The following is a 19,964-nucleotide window of genomic DNA, read 5'->3' as shown; positions in this document are numbered from 1 at the left end:
TAAATTAATAGGCTGTGTCCTCACAAAAATATTGGTTCATCCCACGCAATGGCTTCCTACACTGTGAAATACAACATACCTCTCTGGAATGACAGGTGTGCCTTCCCTCGTTGTGTTGGGGCTACAGGTACCCGCTAAACTTTGAAAAGCGCTTGCTTGGTTCTTACGAACATAGTTGAAAATTCATAGTTTTACTTCTTTTTTTTTTTTTTTTTTTTTTCCATTTACAATAAAATAGCTTTTATATGGGTCTTCACGATGCCAAAGAAGGTTGGCACAGAATGAGGAATTTTGAGTTCATTCACAGTGTTACAAAACAACCCGATGTACCAGCACAGAAGTCTCTTATTTATTGCCTATTTTTGACTATTTTCAGATGATTATTCTGTAAGATTTGGTATATCGCTCTCTTAAAGAAGTACTGTAAAATTACATTAAAAAAAGTAACAACAAAGTGTGGAATGGCTAAACTTTAATGAAATAAGGGTGATCTCAGGCTGGATTTAATTCAAAAGTTGTTTGGGTCATTCTTTTTTTCTTTGTCGGGCAATTAAACCCTTTTATCCTGTTTATGTCCTCCTGACAGCTAGAAGGCGCTGTCCTCTTGGGATCATTATAGAAATAACATGGCAGCTTCCATTCATGTTCTGAATGTTATATACAAATTAGGAAATGGATGTTTATGGAATTGTTTCAATTGGGATCAGCACACCATTCCCTTGAGTTTAATTGTATTTATTTATTTCTTTTTGTATAGTGTAAAAGAACATCCTCTTTCATGTGTTTTTTTACATTTTTTAACATAATTAACAATCTAGTCCTTACCAAGACCTATAATAGAGCCTAATCTGTTGTGACAAATGATACATAACATTGTATGATGTCATTTAACAAAAATAATCAAACATGAAGCCAGGTGTGAAAAAACAAGCATACTCTTACTGTTTCCATATCAGTAAGGTTCATTTCAGCCAAGTGCAGATATATAAATGCACCTCATTATTTCATTATCTGATCGTGCCACCATCCCTATATAAAAGCAGAACTTTTTTATAGTTTGGTCTTGAGAATTCAGGTTAATGTTTCGAAGAGTAAAGACATCTGCAACCATCTCTGAGAATAAGTCGTTGCTGCTCAGTCTGGAAGGCAATTACCAAACCCATCATCTTCTACCGAGCGATTGAAGGGAGAACAATGAAGACAGTTACTAGTATTCCCACCAGGGCTGTCAGCAAATTCCCCCAAATATCGGACTATATGATGCCTCCGGAAATCTCAATGAACCCAAAAGCTACATCCAGGGTTCTACAATCCTCTGTCAGCACAGTAAATGTTAAAGGTTCATGTCCATCAGAGAAACCCTGAATTAGGGTTTAATTTAGGGCTTAAATGAAAGGGTAGCCAGGAGAAAGCTACTTTTCTCAAAATAAACCCTAAAAACCTGCACCATATGACTTGGGTTTGCAAAGCTGCATCTGATCCCCCAATTGTAAAGCGCTACGGAATATGTTGGCGCTATATAAATAAATGATGATGATGAATGAAACACAAGATTCTAGAACGGTGTTTTCTGGACAAACGAGTACCATCCTGTAGCACGTCTTGTTTAGGTGAAAAGAAAGCCTATTACCACAAGAACCTTATGCTGTGTGGTGGAAGGGTGATGGTTTTGAGCTTTGCAGGCACAGGATCCGGATGCCATGTTGTCGGAGTCCACCATGAACTCATTTTCATATCTGAGTGTTCTCCAGCAACAGCTGAAACGTGCCCAAAATTGGTTCATGCAACAGAACAATGATCCTAAGCACATTCTCGATTCTACAAATGAAGGGCTGAAAAACAAAAGGTTTTGCGATTTCAGAGTCCAAATCCAGACCTCCACTCCATTGAGATGCTGTGGCAGGACCTTACGAGAGATAAATGACAAATAATTGCTGTGAAACATGAATGAACGGAAGCGGTACGGTAAGGAGGACTGGTACAAAATGACTCAATCCCGTATATATGTAAGAGCGGACTACTTCACGTTATCACTGCTGAAGGTGGCTCTACGAGTTACTGAATCATGGGGAGTTCTTACTGTTTCACACGTTCATTATGTTGGCTTATTTTTTTTATTTTTTTTTGTTGATTAAATAATTACAAAGTATAATGTGATATAGACTTTTTGTCACATTTTAGGACTTGGTGAGAACTAGATGATTGTTAATTATGTGCATAGTTTTGAGTGGTAATGTGCCTTCTTTTGTAGGCAACAACTTGTGTCCGCTTGGAGTGTGCGGTGTTGGTCCTGTAGTACCATCTCAGTACCATGGACAGAGCAGTGTATGCCAAACATTTTATGGTCTGACAGTAAACAATAGGCCATGATGTTTACAAGCTCCAGCGTAAGAGGAGCACTAGCACAAAACCTGTATTTGTTGTTTCATTTTCATGCCCATAATTTGTGTTTCTTATTAAAATGGTTGAATTGGGGTTACCCGTTGCCTACACTCGCACTGCAGGCTCAACGCCGTTATCAGAAACCAGCCTGTCAATTTGCTAGGAATCGTGACCGTCTTTGCGTTATGTTTTCCTCGTGTTTGCATGGTTTTCCTCCAGGCGCCCCAGTTTACTTAAACAATTTCAGATTTAGAATCTAAATTGTTTTTTGAGTTAATTAACCGTGTGTGTGCGTCTGTTCCAGTAGAGCTTGCAATCTAATTTCTCTGCCAGAGGCTGTGCTTGAATAACGTTCTCTGGTTGTCAAAGGCTGAAGAATGTGCCGTATTAAAGAGTGTATCTAACCAATCCTATTTATTTTTATTATTTTTGCGATTAAATAAAAGCGTCTGCAAAGGCGCCAAGGTAAAAAGCTGGCAGCCAATCGTCAAAAGCTCTGACATTTTAGACTGTTGCTTTATATAATTATTGTATTTTGCCCATCATGGAATGCTTCCAAAATGTCATGTGACACAAACAGATGGGGAATAAATCTTCAATACAAACAAGCAATTGAGCTCATGGAAGGCTGCTCTGATTTGACATAGGCGAATTCATTCTCTAAACTGCGGGAGTACAAGAAATTTTAATTACTTTTTTCTTTTATTATTTTTTTAATTTTGTTTTTTTTTTTTTTTATTTTTCCATTTTTCTTTTTCATTTTTTACAAAACTTTCTGTGGAATTTCTGATTAGACGTGACCATCAAAATCCGGCCAAGTTACTAAATTTCTTGAACTCTTTATCTGCATATTAGCTCTGTATTTATTGGGTTAGCTAGTATAAACGCTTACAAAATTAACCAAAACTTAATTTTGCATACCTCTCGCGGAATCGGGACAAATGTGGCATGCTCACGAGAAAGGGGGCGTGGTCATGCTGCACGGGGTGTGGCCACATCATGGTGTCTGGGGCTTCTGAAGCACTGGCCCGCCTCTTTCTCCTCCCCTTCAATGTTGCGCCCTCGTTCCACTAGTAGGCGAGGCATGGATGGTGCGTCCATTAGTGGGACGTTTCTCCCACCTGTCCGGGAATTGGGGCAAAAGCCCTGATCCGTGAGACAGTCCCCAGAAATTGGGACTGTCCTGCCTAATTCAGAACAGTTAGGGTGTTTGATCATATGGGGAAAACAGGCGCCACAACTTTCTTGCCTAAGAGCAATATTTAGAAAAAAAAAAATCCCGCTAAACAAACTGTTTTATGAAATAAAAGAGTGAGATTGCAAAACAACGATAAAATCAGGAGTGAAAGGGAACGGGAAAAACCAAGGAAATGCAAATAATTATTACAATGAAATATAACAAGATTGCAAGATTGGATGCATATTGCTTCAGAATGAAGTAGAAACTCGAATGAAACTGAAGCGATTATCAGCAAAGCAAACTTGGTCCCTGGTAAAAGTTAATTTAATCTCACCACTAATGTGCATTTTTTAGTTCACAACTACTATTCGCTACCTCACTCTGTTGTATGTGAAATTATCTATATACACTAGCTGAAGTACCCAGCGTTGGCTGGATTTAAATCTTCAAGTTATTAAGTTTAACAATGAGTTGAATGTAACTGTCAACATTTTAAAAATAATTAGCAGCTTAACAACACTATATATATATATATATATATATATATATATATATATATATATATATATATATATTTATATTATATATTTAAAAAGTACAATAATCTAGCCTACTATTGATGGAAGCAGCAAATGTTACATGAGTCACTCCCAAGTGTTGTTTTAATTTACTGTATCTCATATATTGAGCTTTACAAACAGCTGTAGAATCTTCCAGACAATATTTATTTTACACGGCTACAGAAGTGAGAGCTGTGAGAAAAACGGTCTAGATAGCGGTTCTAAATCAAGAAGCAAGATAACAGTTAATCTCTATGAGAAATAAATTAATTCAGTAAGAATTATACGAGTAAAGGGGTTACAAGGTATACTCAGCAGATTGTATTATCATTTTAACTCGCAATTTCACCTTATTTTGCTGATTTTAACATTGCAATTTTAAAGTTTATAAATAAAAGTTACTTTTTAGCTAAACTGTTTGGATTTACTGTTGGGCAGCACGGTGGCTCAGTGGTTAGCACTTCTGTCTGACAGCACTGGGGTCATGAGTTCGATTCCTGACCATGGCCTTATCTGTGTGGAATATGTTCTCCCTGTGTTTGGGTGGATTTCCTCTTGGTGCTCTGGTTTCCTCCCACACTACAAAAACATACTGATAGGTTAATTGGCTGCTATTAAATTGACCCTAGTATCTCTGTGTTTGTCTGTGTGTATGTTAGGGAATTTAGACTGTAAGCCCCAATGGGGCAGGGACTGATGTGAGTAGTTCTCTGTACAGCGCTGTGGAATTAGTGGTGCTATATAAATAGATGAAGATTTACAATCATCAGTCAGACTGTCTGCGCACTAGATTAAAGCCAATACTTTCCCTCTGTCATACTTGGACCTAAAGATGGTAAGGTTTGTATTTTGATGTGGGGTGGGAAGAACGTGATAAGGAGAGTTAGGAAAAAGTTGGGAGGATAGGTGGTCAGTCCTCAAATTCCAGGTGCTAATAAATTTTAGTGCTAATAATTATACAATTATAATAATTAGTACAAGGCAATGAAGCTGGTTCTGGATGCATGCAAAAGAGTGTGCTGACACATCACGGCACATAAGGTAGGGGTCATCAGTGGTGTCTGTTTGTAGTTCTACAAGTGCCAGTTCTTGCAGCCACGGGCACGCTGGGACTTGTAGTCACCCCCCCCTCCACCCTAAGATTGCAGCTACTAGCCCAGATTACGAGTGCTGGTACTCTTAGGGGATGGGACCAACCTTTTTATTTACTTTTTAAACGCCAGCGAGGTTCGTACTCATGATCATAGATCTAGTTTAGGGTTTATATCCATGTTGTATGTGGGCAGGTATACATTAGTATGCCATACCGCCACTTCTCCTACTACTTTGATTTGTATAACTATCAAGTTCCATTCGCTTACATTTTCCTTAGTGCCACTTCTGAATTTCCGCTTCGACCACGATACTGGCTTCTGGTCAGTTCATACTCTGATCTGTGCACACACTGAGTGGCGAGAGGCACAGGTGGCATTCTGATCTGAAACATGCACAGGAGGCGCAGTGTTTCTGAGAAGTGCACTGATCGGGCTCCTGCCAGTACATGGGCGCTTCTTACAGTAATTAATATTCATGAGTACTTGGCTAAGTTCATGTAGGATTGATGTGATATTATAAGAAGAATCTATGCAGCTGTAAGACCGCTATCTGTGTAGTGTGTGTGTGTGTGTGTGTGTGTGTGTGTGTGTGTGTGTGTGTGTGTGTGTGTGGACAGTCGTACTGCAAAACCCTTGTAGCGCACCTATGTCCCAGAGTGCAGAATGTCCACTCCTCCTCCTTGTCTTTGTGCTCAGGGCATTTTAACATGATTTATTTTAATTGACTCTCTTCCCCATATAAACATAGGGGATCTGATTCATTAAGAAAAGTAAGTAAAAAAAAAAAAGTTTTTTCTTGTTACAATGCAAGGGGTGCAAATTTGTTTATTATTTTGCACATAAGTTAAATACTGACTGTTTTTTCATGTAGCACACACATACTTGATGGCTTTATTTGGGCACTGAAATTTTAAAGTTGATCTAGGATATGCCCCATCCCAACTATAAATCTGCCATCACATTTTAAATTTACCTCTCCCTCCAATGCAACATGGTTTTGCCAGGGTTCAAAGTTACTCATTTTATTTGGGGGGGGGGGGGGGGGGTTACTTTCCTTAGTGAATCAGACCCTATATGTTTTATCTCTATGTATTAAAACCGATCAGAACCTTGTGTGTTGAACGTTTCATTTAGTTTAACTTATCTGTTTTATTGGCAGGATAGTTTATGTTCATACAAACAGTATAGTTATAGATTTATATACTTTACGTATTCCAACAAATGACGAAATTCACATAATTCCTGGACATAAATGGGCTTTGGGTGTCCCCCACCCTCCCATCCATCATAAGCTGGGTGTCCCCCCCCCCCCCCCACCCTCCCATCCATCATAAGCAATAATACGGTAAAACAAATCCCCAAACTCTCAAATAGATCAATTTAACAAACAAATAATCTCATCCAGGAAGAATCATGCATATGTATTTAGAGTTCTACAACTAATTTAGTCGAGGTGTGGCTTCGTAGCTGTAGAGTTTTATGTTCAAGTCACACTGGAAGCTCCACAACACCGGAGAGCCGCATGGTTCCTCCCGGAGTCCTCATCTCCTCCAAACCTACCTCATCGTCAATAACACAACAATCTCCTCAGTCTCCCTTTGACTCCACCCTCTGCTTTATTCTTCACATCCAGTCTCTCTCCCAGTCCTGTCGCCTCCACCTTAGAAATATTGCCAAAAAAACACAGTTTACTTACCTAATATGCTACTAAAACACTTATCCGCTCTCTTATCTCCCTCCATGCCTACTGCACCTCCCTCCTATCTGGCATTGCCCTCAACAATCTCCATGTTAAATACCATAGCAAAACTGATCTTTCTTACTGATTCACATTTGCTGCACCACCTTTAAAATCCCTACACTGGATTCTTGTGTCTTTTAGAACCCAATCCAAATTACTCACCCTTACCTACAAAGCCATCAACTAGGACACCCCTTCATACATCTGAAATATCACCCTAAATCTCCGTCTTAGACTTCCCTCTGGGCAGTGCTTCTTGTGCCCTCTTCAAATTAGGATTCTCTCCCTCGTCCTCTCCTTCGCTGGTGCCCTCGTCCTCTCCTTCGCTGGTGCCCTCGTCCTCTCCTTCGCTGGTGCCCTCGTCCTCTCCTTCGCTGGTGCCCTCGTCCTCTCCTTCGCTGGGGCCCTCGTCCTCTCCTTCGCTGGCGCCCTCGTCCTCTCCTTCGCTGGCGCCCTCGTCCTCTCCTTCGCTGGCGCCCTCGTCCTCTCCCTCGCTGGCGCCCTCGTCCTCTCCCTCGCTGGCGCCCTCGTCCTCTCCCTCGCTGGCGCCCTCGCTGGCGCCCTCGTCCTCTCCCTCGCTGGCGCCCTCGTCGTCTCTTTTCTTTTCTTTGTGTGCATTTATTTTGGCTTCCTTGTATGTCCCTGTTTTCTGTATACTGTCTTCCCCTGCAGAGTACTGTGATGCCTTACAGATCAATAATAGCACTAAATTTCAGCAGCTGCAACCACGTCCTTCTCTCTGTGCCTCTAAAATATGTAACTGTGCACAGTGACGGTATTCTGAGGTGTGTTTAATGCTCTCTAAACCAACATGTGAATAAGGTGCAATGTTTGGAGGACGAGGTTATAAATGTACTTGTTGTGTTTCTGTAAGATTCATGTGGCTGTTGTATAACTAACGCATCCAATGCTGCGTAGAGTAACGTGAGCTCACCTCTACGCTTTAAACCCTCTATTTCAGATATTGATGAATGCGACAATGACTACAATGGCGGATGCGTTCACGAATGTATCAATATACCAGGGAATTATAGATGTACGTGCTACGATGGATTTATGTTGGCGCACGACGGACACAATTGCCTGGGTAAGTTTGTCATGTAGTTTCTGTGATTTGTTACTGTTCTATACAATACTATGTTCTGCAGTAGTGGAATTTACAAAGATATAACTTTTTTTTTTTTTTTTTTTTTTTTTTTCCTTTTAACAAACACTTCAAGTGTATTATACACACAAGTCGGTCTAGCAATTTACTGACCTTTTTTTAAGAAAAGATTTTTACATCCAAAATAAACATAATTTTTATTTTCTTAATTTGAAGTTCTATAAACATTCATATTATATGGATATGCTGTAGGCTATCTGTATACGGTTTACAAGCCTTTTTCTATTGATTTTTTTTTTTTTTCTTTACTGAATAATTTACAAAAACAACTTGACGATAAAGATAAAATATTAATATATATATATAATTTTTTTACCATTTCAGTGTAAATAACAGATAATTAACTACCGTGGTGCAAGTCACTCCATGAAATTGATGTAAGAAATTCTAGAGGAAAAGGTGTTTGTGAATTCCACTAAATCGTTAGACTATTTTATATTTATTTTTTTAAGCTATAATTTAATATGTAAAGAGATGGGCACAGTGCAACTGGTACAATACAAATCAGTAAATATACTCAGAATGCTGAACATAAAATATTGGGCTCATGAAATAAAATGACAAGCAAAACACTTGGTTCCCTGATCTGTAACCTATAGCAACCAGTTGGGTAATAAGATGATGGGGTTGCCCATAGCAGCCAATCAGATTCTAGATATCATTTTCTAGACTGTGCTAGATAAATTATAGCTAGAATCTGATTGGTTGCTATGGGCAACACATCCACTTTTTTCCTTTTCGGAAGTTTTGTTAAATCTACCCCTGTATCTTACTATGTCAGACAAGGTTACTTTACAGTCAACCCTGGATCATAAGACTACTGTAGAGATCCTTCATCATTGGCCATCATGGGGCATATTCAATTCTCGGCGGAAACGCCGGAAATCTCGCGGCCCGCGCACGATTACCGTTATTACGGTAATCGTGCGCGAAAAAAAACGTTAATACGGTAATTTTCTCGCTGGATTTCAGCTCGCGGCTCCCTGAGCTAACTATTACCGTATTGACGGTAATCGTTTTTCCGCGGCGCGGGGAAAAAAAAACATTGAATATGCCCCCATGAGTTTAAATAGTCTGTTTTTGTTTTGTTTTCTCTGGAAAATTATTTGTTGGTAACTTTTACTCTTTTAATATGCTTTGTGATGATTTGGGGCGTTACTAATAATTTTATTTAAGTATATGCCCTATACTCTTACAACAGAATGGAGTGTTTTTGTATGACAACTTGAAGTAATCCACATAACTTTGATTCAAAGAAGATCATCCTTTTCTGACTTGGGAGATTGGTTCCTATAGATTACACACTGGCCCGGACTTACCTATATTGAAGCCTGTTGGAACGCAACCTAACGCCACACTACCCCCTACCTAGTCTATAGATTGTAGAGTCCGGTCATATAGAGCATTAATATTATTCCCCATAATATCCCAACTCATAGCTTAAATCCTATTTTAGGTTCATTTCAAATATTCCTGGTTAATCTGCGGTTCTCGGTTAGCCACTGTGAATAGACAAGTTACACGCCTCTTCTGCATCGGTCACCATTTCCTCAGAGCTTATGGGGGCATAGGAGCATACTGTATAATTATTTGGGCACTTCCTGGTAAACTAAGCAGGAGGAAGGGATTACGGTATAGATGAATATTCTCCTGCTGCAAATTGTTATATTTGCACCACACATTTGATGGTTATTAAGGAGAATTTTTAGACTTTACCAAGTGAAGGCTGCCATTTTGCAGACTAAACTAATATTCTGGAGAAAGTGGTCTATCGACACACTAGGAACTAATGCCCTCAGGGAGGCAGGAGGCACTTTGTGTCTCTAGTTAATGGGGGATGGATAGACTGAACATTTTCTCAGCCCCATAATGGCTGACACCACTGTGAGTCTGTTTTACACAGCCATGGTTTATGGCAGGGGCTATTTGACAAAGCAAAGAGCTCCGGGGGGAAATAATTGTGTGGAACAGTCCCTTGATGAGGAGCAGGTTACTAACGTTTAAGACTAGTTGGCAATGCATTTTATGTAGTAATCTGCAACTGTAATCTAGTGTATTGATATCTCTGGAGCAAAGGGGTTTGGAAGCAGACGATCAGGATTTTCACATTTTGCACCAAGATGCATGTTTTACGTTTTTGAAACGCACTTCGGTACAACTCTAAATAATTACTTGTGTGTAGGCAACCAATACATTTCTCAAACGAACCCCTGTACGTGAGAAATAGGTGGAGTTTTAAATATCGCTAAGTATCTTTGGAGTGTGAAAAACTCTAAAATGTGTTTGTGCCTTAGACGAATAACTCAATTAATTTTGCTCAAAATATCTCTTCAGTTTCTTTTAACATGCTTAAAATTTCTCTTTACTTAGCCAACTTCCAAAATGGCTTTTTACAACCCCAGTCATGTTTTTCTAGATTCTATTTTATTGCTTTTTTTTTTTTTTGACAGACGCCACTAAGTTTCATTTCTGGCAGAAACAAACCTTCTCTGTAAATATGAATTTCCCTGACTCTTGCGAGTGGTTTGCAGAGTTGCAGGCTTCATTAAGTATGCACCATAAAGATGTTTCTGACAGAGATGCTGCAGGGACGTACCGTGGCTGCTTATTAATGGCCGGTACATATGAAAATGACGGCTTTGTGTGTGTTTTTTTTTTTTTTTGCAACTATGCATCGTTTTTTGATAAGTCCACCTTTCTGTTTTTATTGGTGCCAAACATTAAAAAAAAAAAAAGGTGACTAGAATGTGTGTCTGGGGGGACTAAGATATTAGTGACACATTTACAGCATTCACAGGAGCTGTATAAATGAACTGTTGTTTAATTTCATACAAGTTCATAATTAGTTGTGTAGACGATGTGCTTGAGTCAATAAGAATAAATATGAAGTTCTTTTCACTCGTGACAAACGGGTACGGGCTAGAATTTCTGACTGGGGCATTATTTGGATTTTAGAAGTCTGTACGTACGTCTCTGCAGATAATTAGCAGATTGACTGCTTGTGGCGTGTTTACATCAATGCAGTTTTTTTAATTTTTATTTTTATTAAGGCATGGTTGGATGTGCTTTACTAGAAACACTGGCCATTTGTCTGGCTGCTAATTTGAATGATGTGTTATGATACCTAAAGTGTTGGCTAACACCTATTTGTGTCTCCTGTAAACCGCACTGTGAGAGCTGTAATGAGCCGTTGATGATAAATTGGGCAGACAATTGAATCTTAAAATGACGGAGCTGAGGAATGCTTTGGTATGTTGCTGGGGATTTGCAGTACTGTAATTATTTTGTAATTATCAACTTGATAAATGAATGTATTTTTAAAGAGGTAAGTTGAAATCCTAGAGTTGGCAGCTTCTCTTCAATTAGTAAGAGATGCATTTATAATTAAAGGAACATTATACTTTAAAGAAAGAAATAAAATTACTGGCAGAACTGACGAATAAAATGAGGATTCAGTTTGTAGTTCTAAAGGTATTTCCTGGTAAACCCAAAACAAGCTTTTTCCTGAAAATCTGTCCATAGGGGGCACTGTCCCATCATCATCATCACCATTTATTTATATAGCGCCACTAATTCCGCAGCGCTGTACAGAGAACTCACTCACATCAGTCACTGCCCCATTGGGGCTTACAGTCTAAATTCCCACACACACAGACAGAGAGACACAGACAGACACACAGACTAGGGTCAATTTGTTAGCAGCCTATTCGCCTACTAGTATGTTTTTGGAGTGTGGGAGGAAACTGGAGCACCCGGAGGAAACCCACGCAAACACAGGGAGAACATACAAACTCCTCACAGATAAGGCCATGGTCGGGAATTGAACTCATGACCCCAGTGCTGTAAGGCAGGAGTACTAACCACTTAGCCCAATGCCATTTCATTTCCCGTCTGTTGTTTCCCACCTTCAGGCAACTTTGACGTATTCGTTTGTAAACGGCCACCCGCAAGTATTAATAAATATATTATATTGTTCTGCTTTCAGTTATTTCTTCTCTGAAAAAGACCTTTTTTATATAATCTAGACAGAGTTGTAAATGTTGGTTGTAGATGGATATGACACAGATTTGCTGTGTATTACAAATATTAATATTATTTGCAGAGGAATTTTTGGTTCTCTAAGGGCCAAGAAGATAGACTTTTCTGAGAGAAAGAAGTGTTACCAACACTTAGGGGTATATTTACTAAACTGCGGATTTGAAAAAGGGGAGATGTTGCCTTTAGCAACCAATCGGAGTCTAGCTGTCATTTTGTAGAATGTACTAAATAAATGAGATGAATATTTGCTGGTAATTACTGCATGAGGGGGTAGGACATAAAGACGGAGGGTCTTATATTGGGCAAATCCCTTTGATACAAGGACCTCAATAATAATTAAACAGGGTTTTCATTGAATTTAATATATTTTATGTTTGCTCTCCCAAATAGGTCAATCTTTTTTAGTTTTGCAAATCTGTACATTTTGGAAGATACAGTTAAAGTCTACAAACAAGATGTACTATTAGTGGTTCAATTAAATGTTCAATGCACTTTTATGACACCGATAACTGGATTTAAGGTGTACCTACCATAAATGGCTATATATTAATATATACCGTGGGTGTACTTACCCCATGTATTACTTTTCATTGTTTAAATCCCCAGATCTTCTGCCTTAATGCAGTTGTTATGAAAGCTCTACCCTCTTCGCTTGGCGTCATATTCTTCCACCTTCTGGGTTTTAGGGAAAGCTGGTGTGTGTGTGTGTGTGTGTGTGTGTGTGTGTGTGTGTGTGTTGCACAGGTTTAGTGTAGGCGGGGCTGGTTTTGTGAAACAAAATAGACTTAACATAGTGTGGGTACTGTTTTTGTTACCGTATTTGCCGGCGTATAAGAGGACCCCCAACATTTCCACTCAAAATATAGAGTTTGTAATATACTCGCCGTATAAGACTACCCCCTCTTCCGCACACCTTCCACACACCAAATAAAATGTAAAAGAACATCAGATTTGATTTTAACATGTCAATTTATATTCGAATGCTTATGACATGCAGGAAAACGGTCACAAGGCTGTATGTTATCAAACATGTACAGTAAACCTAAAACAGTGCAATTTTATTAAACGTAATTCACTAAAGAAAACACACTCCATCCTCGGCGCAAGCAACGCTCCAAGTGAACCCTATGGACGGGTAGATGCTTCTCGAGAACACAGGCAGGCAGCCCACAACCCAGAGGGACTCTGGCAACACACTGTAGAAGACAAGAAGAAAAACAGCGGGCGCCGCCTCCTCGTGTAAAACCTTTTTAATAGATCCGTAAATCAGAGATAAAAATGATACTCGCAAACATAGGAGTATGACAGGCACATCAAGAGTATAAACATTGGATCAGCAAAACCACGGGATAGGTAACATGTTTCTGGGGACACGCCCCCTTCATCAGACCTTGCTGAGCTCCCAAAGGAATGTTCATAAATAGTGTGAGGGTGGCTCGCTGCAGCCACGCTGATGACCCGCCGCAGCCGCACTGGATACCGCGCGATACTGGATGGTATGTAGAATGAGGTGGGCGGGCATCGGGAGGCCACTATGGGCACCGGGCGAGTATCGGAAGGCCACTATGGCAGCTATGTCTATCCCAACTGAAGTGCACCCGGCGTATAAGACGACCCCCCCCCCCACTTGGAGGCATGTTTTTCAGGGCAAAAAAGTCATCTTATACGCCGGCAAATACAGTAATTAAATTTGCTATTGCCAGTGTGAAAGATGGTCTGATATTGGAAATTTGGCTGCATTCATAAAGTAATTTCGAGACTGGTAAAGACCGGGTCAGTGGCAACCATTGGCCCCGCCAAGCTGACCCATACAAACTCGGCAAATGTGGTGTAGAAAATAATCTTCAGGGATAAAGTGAATCCTAACAGTTGTTGGTCTCAATGGCTAAAAGTACCCTCCAAAAAACTTTTAAAAATGGCTCTTGGAATTTCTCATCTGGATAAATTGTTAAGAAACGGTTTCACACAACATGGCCGCCATCTTGTTGTTAAAGAATGCCAGCTAGACAAACTATATGTGAAGTAACTTTTGCAAATAGAGACAGTGTATGCAATTGCATTATAATACTATATGTAGAACAGTTTATGGCTGAAGATGACCTGTTTTCTCTATGTATCATGTAGTTGTTTGTTTTTTTTGTTTTTTTTAATGTTTTTGAATGATAAAATATTTTGTTAAGGCAAAAAAAAAAAAAAAAAGGTGCACTGATGCATTCTGGGTTGTCTTGGTAATTTTGGAATGTGTGAATGAATCCTTTCAATGTGGTGTGTGTGGTCAAGAGACCGGCAGTGGTGTTGAGTGATTAGACAGGAGTGATGAGCAGCTGTAAATAAAGAACTGTCAGCCAGCGGTCACTTATTCTCCTGTCTCTTTTTGTGACCAGTATGAGGATGTCCTAGAATTATACAACCTTCTACAGAGTTACTGTTTTCAAATTGCAACCAATATCGGTATTTCAAATACACGGATACAACTAATATAACTTTATAACCAACACATATTCAGTAATTGGGCAAAAAAATTTTTTGGGTGGCATTGGGGGACTGTATACTGCAGTAGCTTAAAGGGGTATACACTGATTGGATTACATGCCCATATATTTTGACAGAGATTGGCCACAGGTTGAGGGAGGGCAACCTGTGCTGGAAGTTGGAATCTCTCACCTTGGATTACAACCAATCGGATGCCTCGCCTGCAACACTGAACATTCCTTGGTTTTAAAAGATCACCTGTTTCCTGTCAATGACGGGGGGGGGGGGGGGAATATATAAGACCTTTTAAAATATCACACATTGTCAAAATACTTTTTGTTTTATTGTGCAAAACGAGAAATGTCCATACAGAAAGCTAAAGCTGGCCACACTTAGAGGTATATTTACTAAACTGCAGGTTTGAAAAGGTGGAGATGTTGCCTGTAGCAACCAATCAGGTTCTTTCGATCACTTAGTACATTCTACAAAATGACAGCTAGAATCTGATTGGTTGCTACAGGCAACATCTCCACTTTTTCAAATCCGAAGTTTAGTAAATATACCCCTTGATCTTCTGACACGAGCAGTGAGCAGCTGTATTACTGTCCAATACAGCCACACGTGATACTGGCGAATTCAGGGTCTCATCAGTGCAGTTATAGGATGACTGCAAATACGGGGCGTCTTCCATTTGTGTTTTCTGCCCCAATAAAGATCTTATCAATCATTTATTTTTCAGCTCACAAGCTGTCCTATTGGGCTCAACAGTTTTGCAGTGTCAACACTTTAACGTATGTTATTATAGCTTAGTATGCATACTGTTCGTTAGTCAGTGTATAAATATTTTGTAGCTTTTTCCAAAGTGGAGACAGACTGTTAGAGTAGGTGAGTACTCCTTATAGCAGTTGTAATCCGTACATTATTATTATTATTATTATTATTATTATTATTATAGAAGCGCTCAATATAAAATTTGTCAGGTTTCAGATTCTGACGCTGCCTTTTAATATTCAGCTGAAATCTTGATTAAATACTGAAGTCACATTTTAGGGGGGGTATTCAATTGTTAGCGAGTTTGGAAGTTCGAGCAAAGTAATTTTTTTGCTATTTTACCTTATTTTCGAGCGCGAAAACTTCTCACGCAATTCTAATCCTTTTTTTTTTTTTTTTACCGAAACGGTGTTATCGCGCTCCAAGCGTTTGTCAATGTTAAAGTATAGGCTGGCTGCTATTCAATTGTTTTTTAACGCCGAGTGTGAAAAAGGCAAATATGCTGTTTTATCTCGCACCTGCATGGTCTGCTCAAAGAATTTTTTTATTATTAAGTTAAGAAAAATATACATTAAACTGAGAAAATAGGTGTAAAAGTTCATAAAAGTAACCTAAAAAAAGAAAAGTACTTAAAGTGTATAATAATTAATAATTTTTGGAAATTTCCCCCTTTAGAAAAAACCATAGTGGTGCATGTATTTAAACTTTTTTATATTACTTTTTGGCACAACCACCCTCCCCCCCCCCCCCCCCTTAAAAACAAAAAAAATCATGTTTTTTTATTTATTTTTTAAAAGCAAAATTGTTTGCTCCCCACTCTATTTAGTCTTCGCCCTAGTGCTGGCAGGCTATTGATGTGTGAGTTAAACTCTTTGAAAAATTTGATGTAGGGTTCCCCCTAATTTAATTGAACCAGCACTAGGCAAACCAGCCGGGGTGATAGGCACTATAGCAGGGGGGGGAGGGGGAAATGCAGTTTGGGTCCCACGGCCATAATGACTAAACACCCACAGACTGTTCAGCGCTGGCCTGGATTCCCTAAGGATTGTGGTCCGCTGAAAAATCTAAGCGGGCCACCCCCCTAGGGACACCCAGCCCAGTGCCGATAGCACTAGGGCTCTTCCTACTACCCCTGGGCTGTGGGTAGTAGGGTAATAAATGGGGATTTTGTATGAAAAAAAACAAAAAAATTAATAATTTTCATTTGTGGAACTACATGTCCCAGCCAGCCATGTTGGCCTAAATAGTGTGGGCATGCTGCTACTTGTCTAACTACAAGCACCAGCGTACCCATAGCACCCAGGGCATGTTTGCACTTGTAGTAGAACCACAAGTGCCAACATGCTCTTACACCCACGGCTGGCTGTGATCTGTAGTTCCACAAAGCAAAATGTTAAATAAAAGCACAACACCCTCATTCCAACCACAAATCTTTATTAAAAATAATAAAACCCCAAGAAATACAGTAAACACCCTCATGTACACCATAGATTTTTATTGAAAAAAAAACAAAAAACAAAATACTCACCATGGACGAAATCCTCAGTTTTATGATGCTTTACCTACACACACTAATTTACGCAAAGTCCCAAAAATTATTTTGTACCTTCGAAGAAATGTCCGGCTTGCCCACTGTCCCACAAATATTTGTACCTTACAAATGTCCATGCTTGGCCAGTGTTCAAGAAATGTTTGCAAATTTCAAAAAATTTACCTCCTTGTAAAATCTTTAATTCTGCTGTACAGGGGGGGCCATTGTTGCTTGCAGTGCTGGGGCCCTTCTTCATTGCAGTGTAGGGGCCCAATCTCCTTTGCAGTGCTGGGGCCCTTCTTCATTGCAATGTGGGGGCCCTTCTTCATTGCAGTGTGGGGACCCATTCTCTTGTGCAGTGCTGGGGCCCTTCTTGATTGCAGTGTAGGGGCCCAATCTCCTTTGCAGTGCTGGGGCCATTCTTGATTGCATTAATTTACTTTTATTTTTTTATAGTAAAATGAGTGCCTTAACCATTTCAAACTCGCTAGGACCAATAATAGAGCGCGAGGGGGTGCATGCAAAACAACAATTGAATTGAGGGTTTTTTTTTTTTTAAACGCGCGCTCGAACAGGAAAAAACTAGCGCGTTTTTTTTTTATTTTTTTTAACGAGCGCGAAATTTTAACGCATCTCGTTAACAATTGAATACCCCCCTAGGATTCACCCAAAAAGCAAACTGTCCAACTTTTTGTGATCATTTAACTGATTTATACAAAAATTGGTAAAACGAATGTTTGACATTAATAATATATATCTGAGGCTGTGGGCTAGATTTACTAAGCTGCGGGTTTGAAAAAGTGGGGATGTTGCCTATAGCACCAATCAGATTCTACCTGTCCTTTATTTAGTGCTTTCTACAAAATGACAGCTAGAATCTGATTGGTTGCTATAGGCAACATCCCCACTTTTTCAAACCCGCAGCTTAGTAAATCTAGCCCTGTGTGTTACTTGGATAGAATACACCTAAAACTAACTAATACATGACTGAATATGTCTGTCATGCTCTTTCATCCCTCCCGCAGCAGGTTGCTATGTTAAGCAGGTAGTGATTCTCCAACTAAACCGAGAGACAGGGACTAGAAGCCAAGCAGACCTTTTTCTGCACAAATACATTGTGTGGAATCATCATTATCATCTATTTATATAGTGCTGTACAGAGAACTCGCTCACATCAGACCCTGTCCCATTGGAGCTTACAGTCTAAATTCACTAACATACTAACACACACCAAGAGAAACTAAGGTCAATTTAATAGCAGCCAATTAACCTACCAGTATGTTTTTGGAGTGTGGGAGGAAACCAGAGCACCCGGAGGAAACCCACGCAAACACGGGAAGAACATACAAACTCCACACAGATAAGGCCATTGTCTGGAATCAAACTCATGACCCCAGTGCTGTGAGGCAGAAGTGCTAACCACTGAGCCACTGTCCTGCCCACAGTCTTGCAACAGGGGCAACATCAATGATGTTACAGCAACTCAGCTGCCTGTTGACCCAACACTTTTATACTAGAACTGCAGTGTAATGTCAGGGTCACTTCTGAACAATTCAAGTTGGGAGCTTAGTCATCCTTTAAGCCAGAGGGGCCCATATTATATTATTATAAAGTGTGACGTTCACTCCAGCATGCGTGTCGAGTGCTTTATAATCACAGGAAAAACTATTCGGATTCCGTTAACGGAATTCTAACGATTTGGTAACACTTGAATCTTGCTAAAAATCCTTAGTATCTGGAAAAATCCTAAAAAAAACCAAAACCCGAATTTCACATATAGCTTTATTATTTATACATGGATGCAATATATTTAAATAATCCAATATGATGATTGTGATTACGGTAGCAGCAAATGTAAGATAATGGAGTTATTTGCATTTTACGCTTTTTATGCAAGTACAGTTTAATAGACTAATTTTCATTTTGTTCCTACATCAATCTTGAGGCCAATTCTGAGACTTCACCAAACACTATTATTGTAGTGGTCAACTATGTATCTGTTACAATCTGAGGTCAGTTCCTCTATCGAGCACATTTGTCGAACCTATGGACAAAATTGACTTGTCCGCCACCGGTGGACATCCCTTACCAACGCCTATCAAGGTCTATTCCAAGCGGAGAAATGCCAACTCTGGAATCTAGACAACTACAATTGTTCTAGGTAGTAAAATGGGTAATAGTGTCGCTCGTGTGAACATAGCCCAAAGCTCTTGACTGTAATTGCATAAACCAAATGCTGAAATGTCAACAAGTTGTAGAACTAATTGATTTAAGATTGCATCCTCGCTGGCATGATTAAAGACAATCGCTCTCCCTCTTTACGTTTCATTCCTCAATATTTATTTTACTTTTTCTCAAGACAGCTGCGTGCAATGTGTTGCTGGCATTAAAGAGTCGCGAATGGGACTATTCCTGGAGTTTATTTTCTTTTTATTCTTCTGTATTCCCTTGGTCCACACCCCCCCCCCCCTCCTCTACACTTTGTTGGAGAGAATATTGAACTTTTCAACATTTTCACTAAACAGGGTTTAAAAGTCTGTGTACGTTCATAAACAAGAGATTTTCTTGTAGATGGAGAGGTATTTTGGATAATCCATGATTGTAAGACAAACACAAGTTGGAGGAAAAGACAAGCCAGGGGGATTATTGCTTCAAATGATGTCATCGATATTGATAATACAGACACTCTCCAGACGATCTTAGAGTAAGCCAGGCATCTCCAGAAAACAAAAACATCCCATGTTGACTTTTTCTAGTCGTATTTCCTCAGCACGGGTCCTTGAAGTGGGAAGGAAAGGGGGGGGGTCCAAAAATGACCATTCTCTTCAGGATCGAACTTTCCAAGTTACCAAGGACACTTCATAGGTGACCCATGATGGTCTTCACTCAAGAAAACAATGCAAAAGTAACTTCTCTCTTATATCTAAGATTACTGATAGCCTAGGACAATAACTTTCAATTGGATTGATTAGTCTGCTGGTTGTTTTAAGAGAGAGTACAATAGCTGCCAATTTTAATAAAATATTGGGA

General features: G+C 39.5%; 1 protein-coding gene across 4 annotated transcripts in view; it reads left to right on the top strand.

The window, feature by feature from the left end:
* SCUBE1 (signal peptide, CUB domain and EGF like domain containing 1) overlaps nucleotides 1-19,964 on the top strand; it is a 203,580-nt gene that overhangs the window by 30,530 nt on the left and 153,086 nt on the right. For all 4 annotated transcript variants that reach the window (XM_075210281.1, XM_075210279.1, XM_075210280.1 and 1 more), the window contains exon 3: nucleotides 7,919-8,044. In XM_075210281.1, the coding sequence (XP_075066382.1) occupies nucleotides 7,919-8,044 (126 nt within the window). The remainder of the gene's footprint in view (nucleotides 1-7,918; nucleotides 8,045-19,964) is intronic.

The sequence above is a fragment of the Mixophyes fleayi genome, chromosome 4, assembly GCF_038048845.1.
Source record: "Mixophyes fleayi isolate aMixFle1 chromosome 4, aMixFle1.hap1, whole genome shotgun sequence".
NCBI lineage: Eukaryota > Metazoa > Chordata > Amphibia > Anura > Limnodynastidae > Mixophyes > Mixophyes fleayi.
Note: the sequence above shows the minus strand (reverse complement) of the source record. Positions and strands in the feature narration are given on the sequence as shown.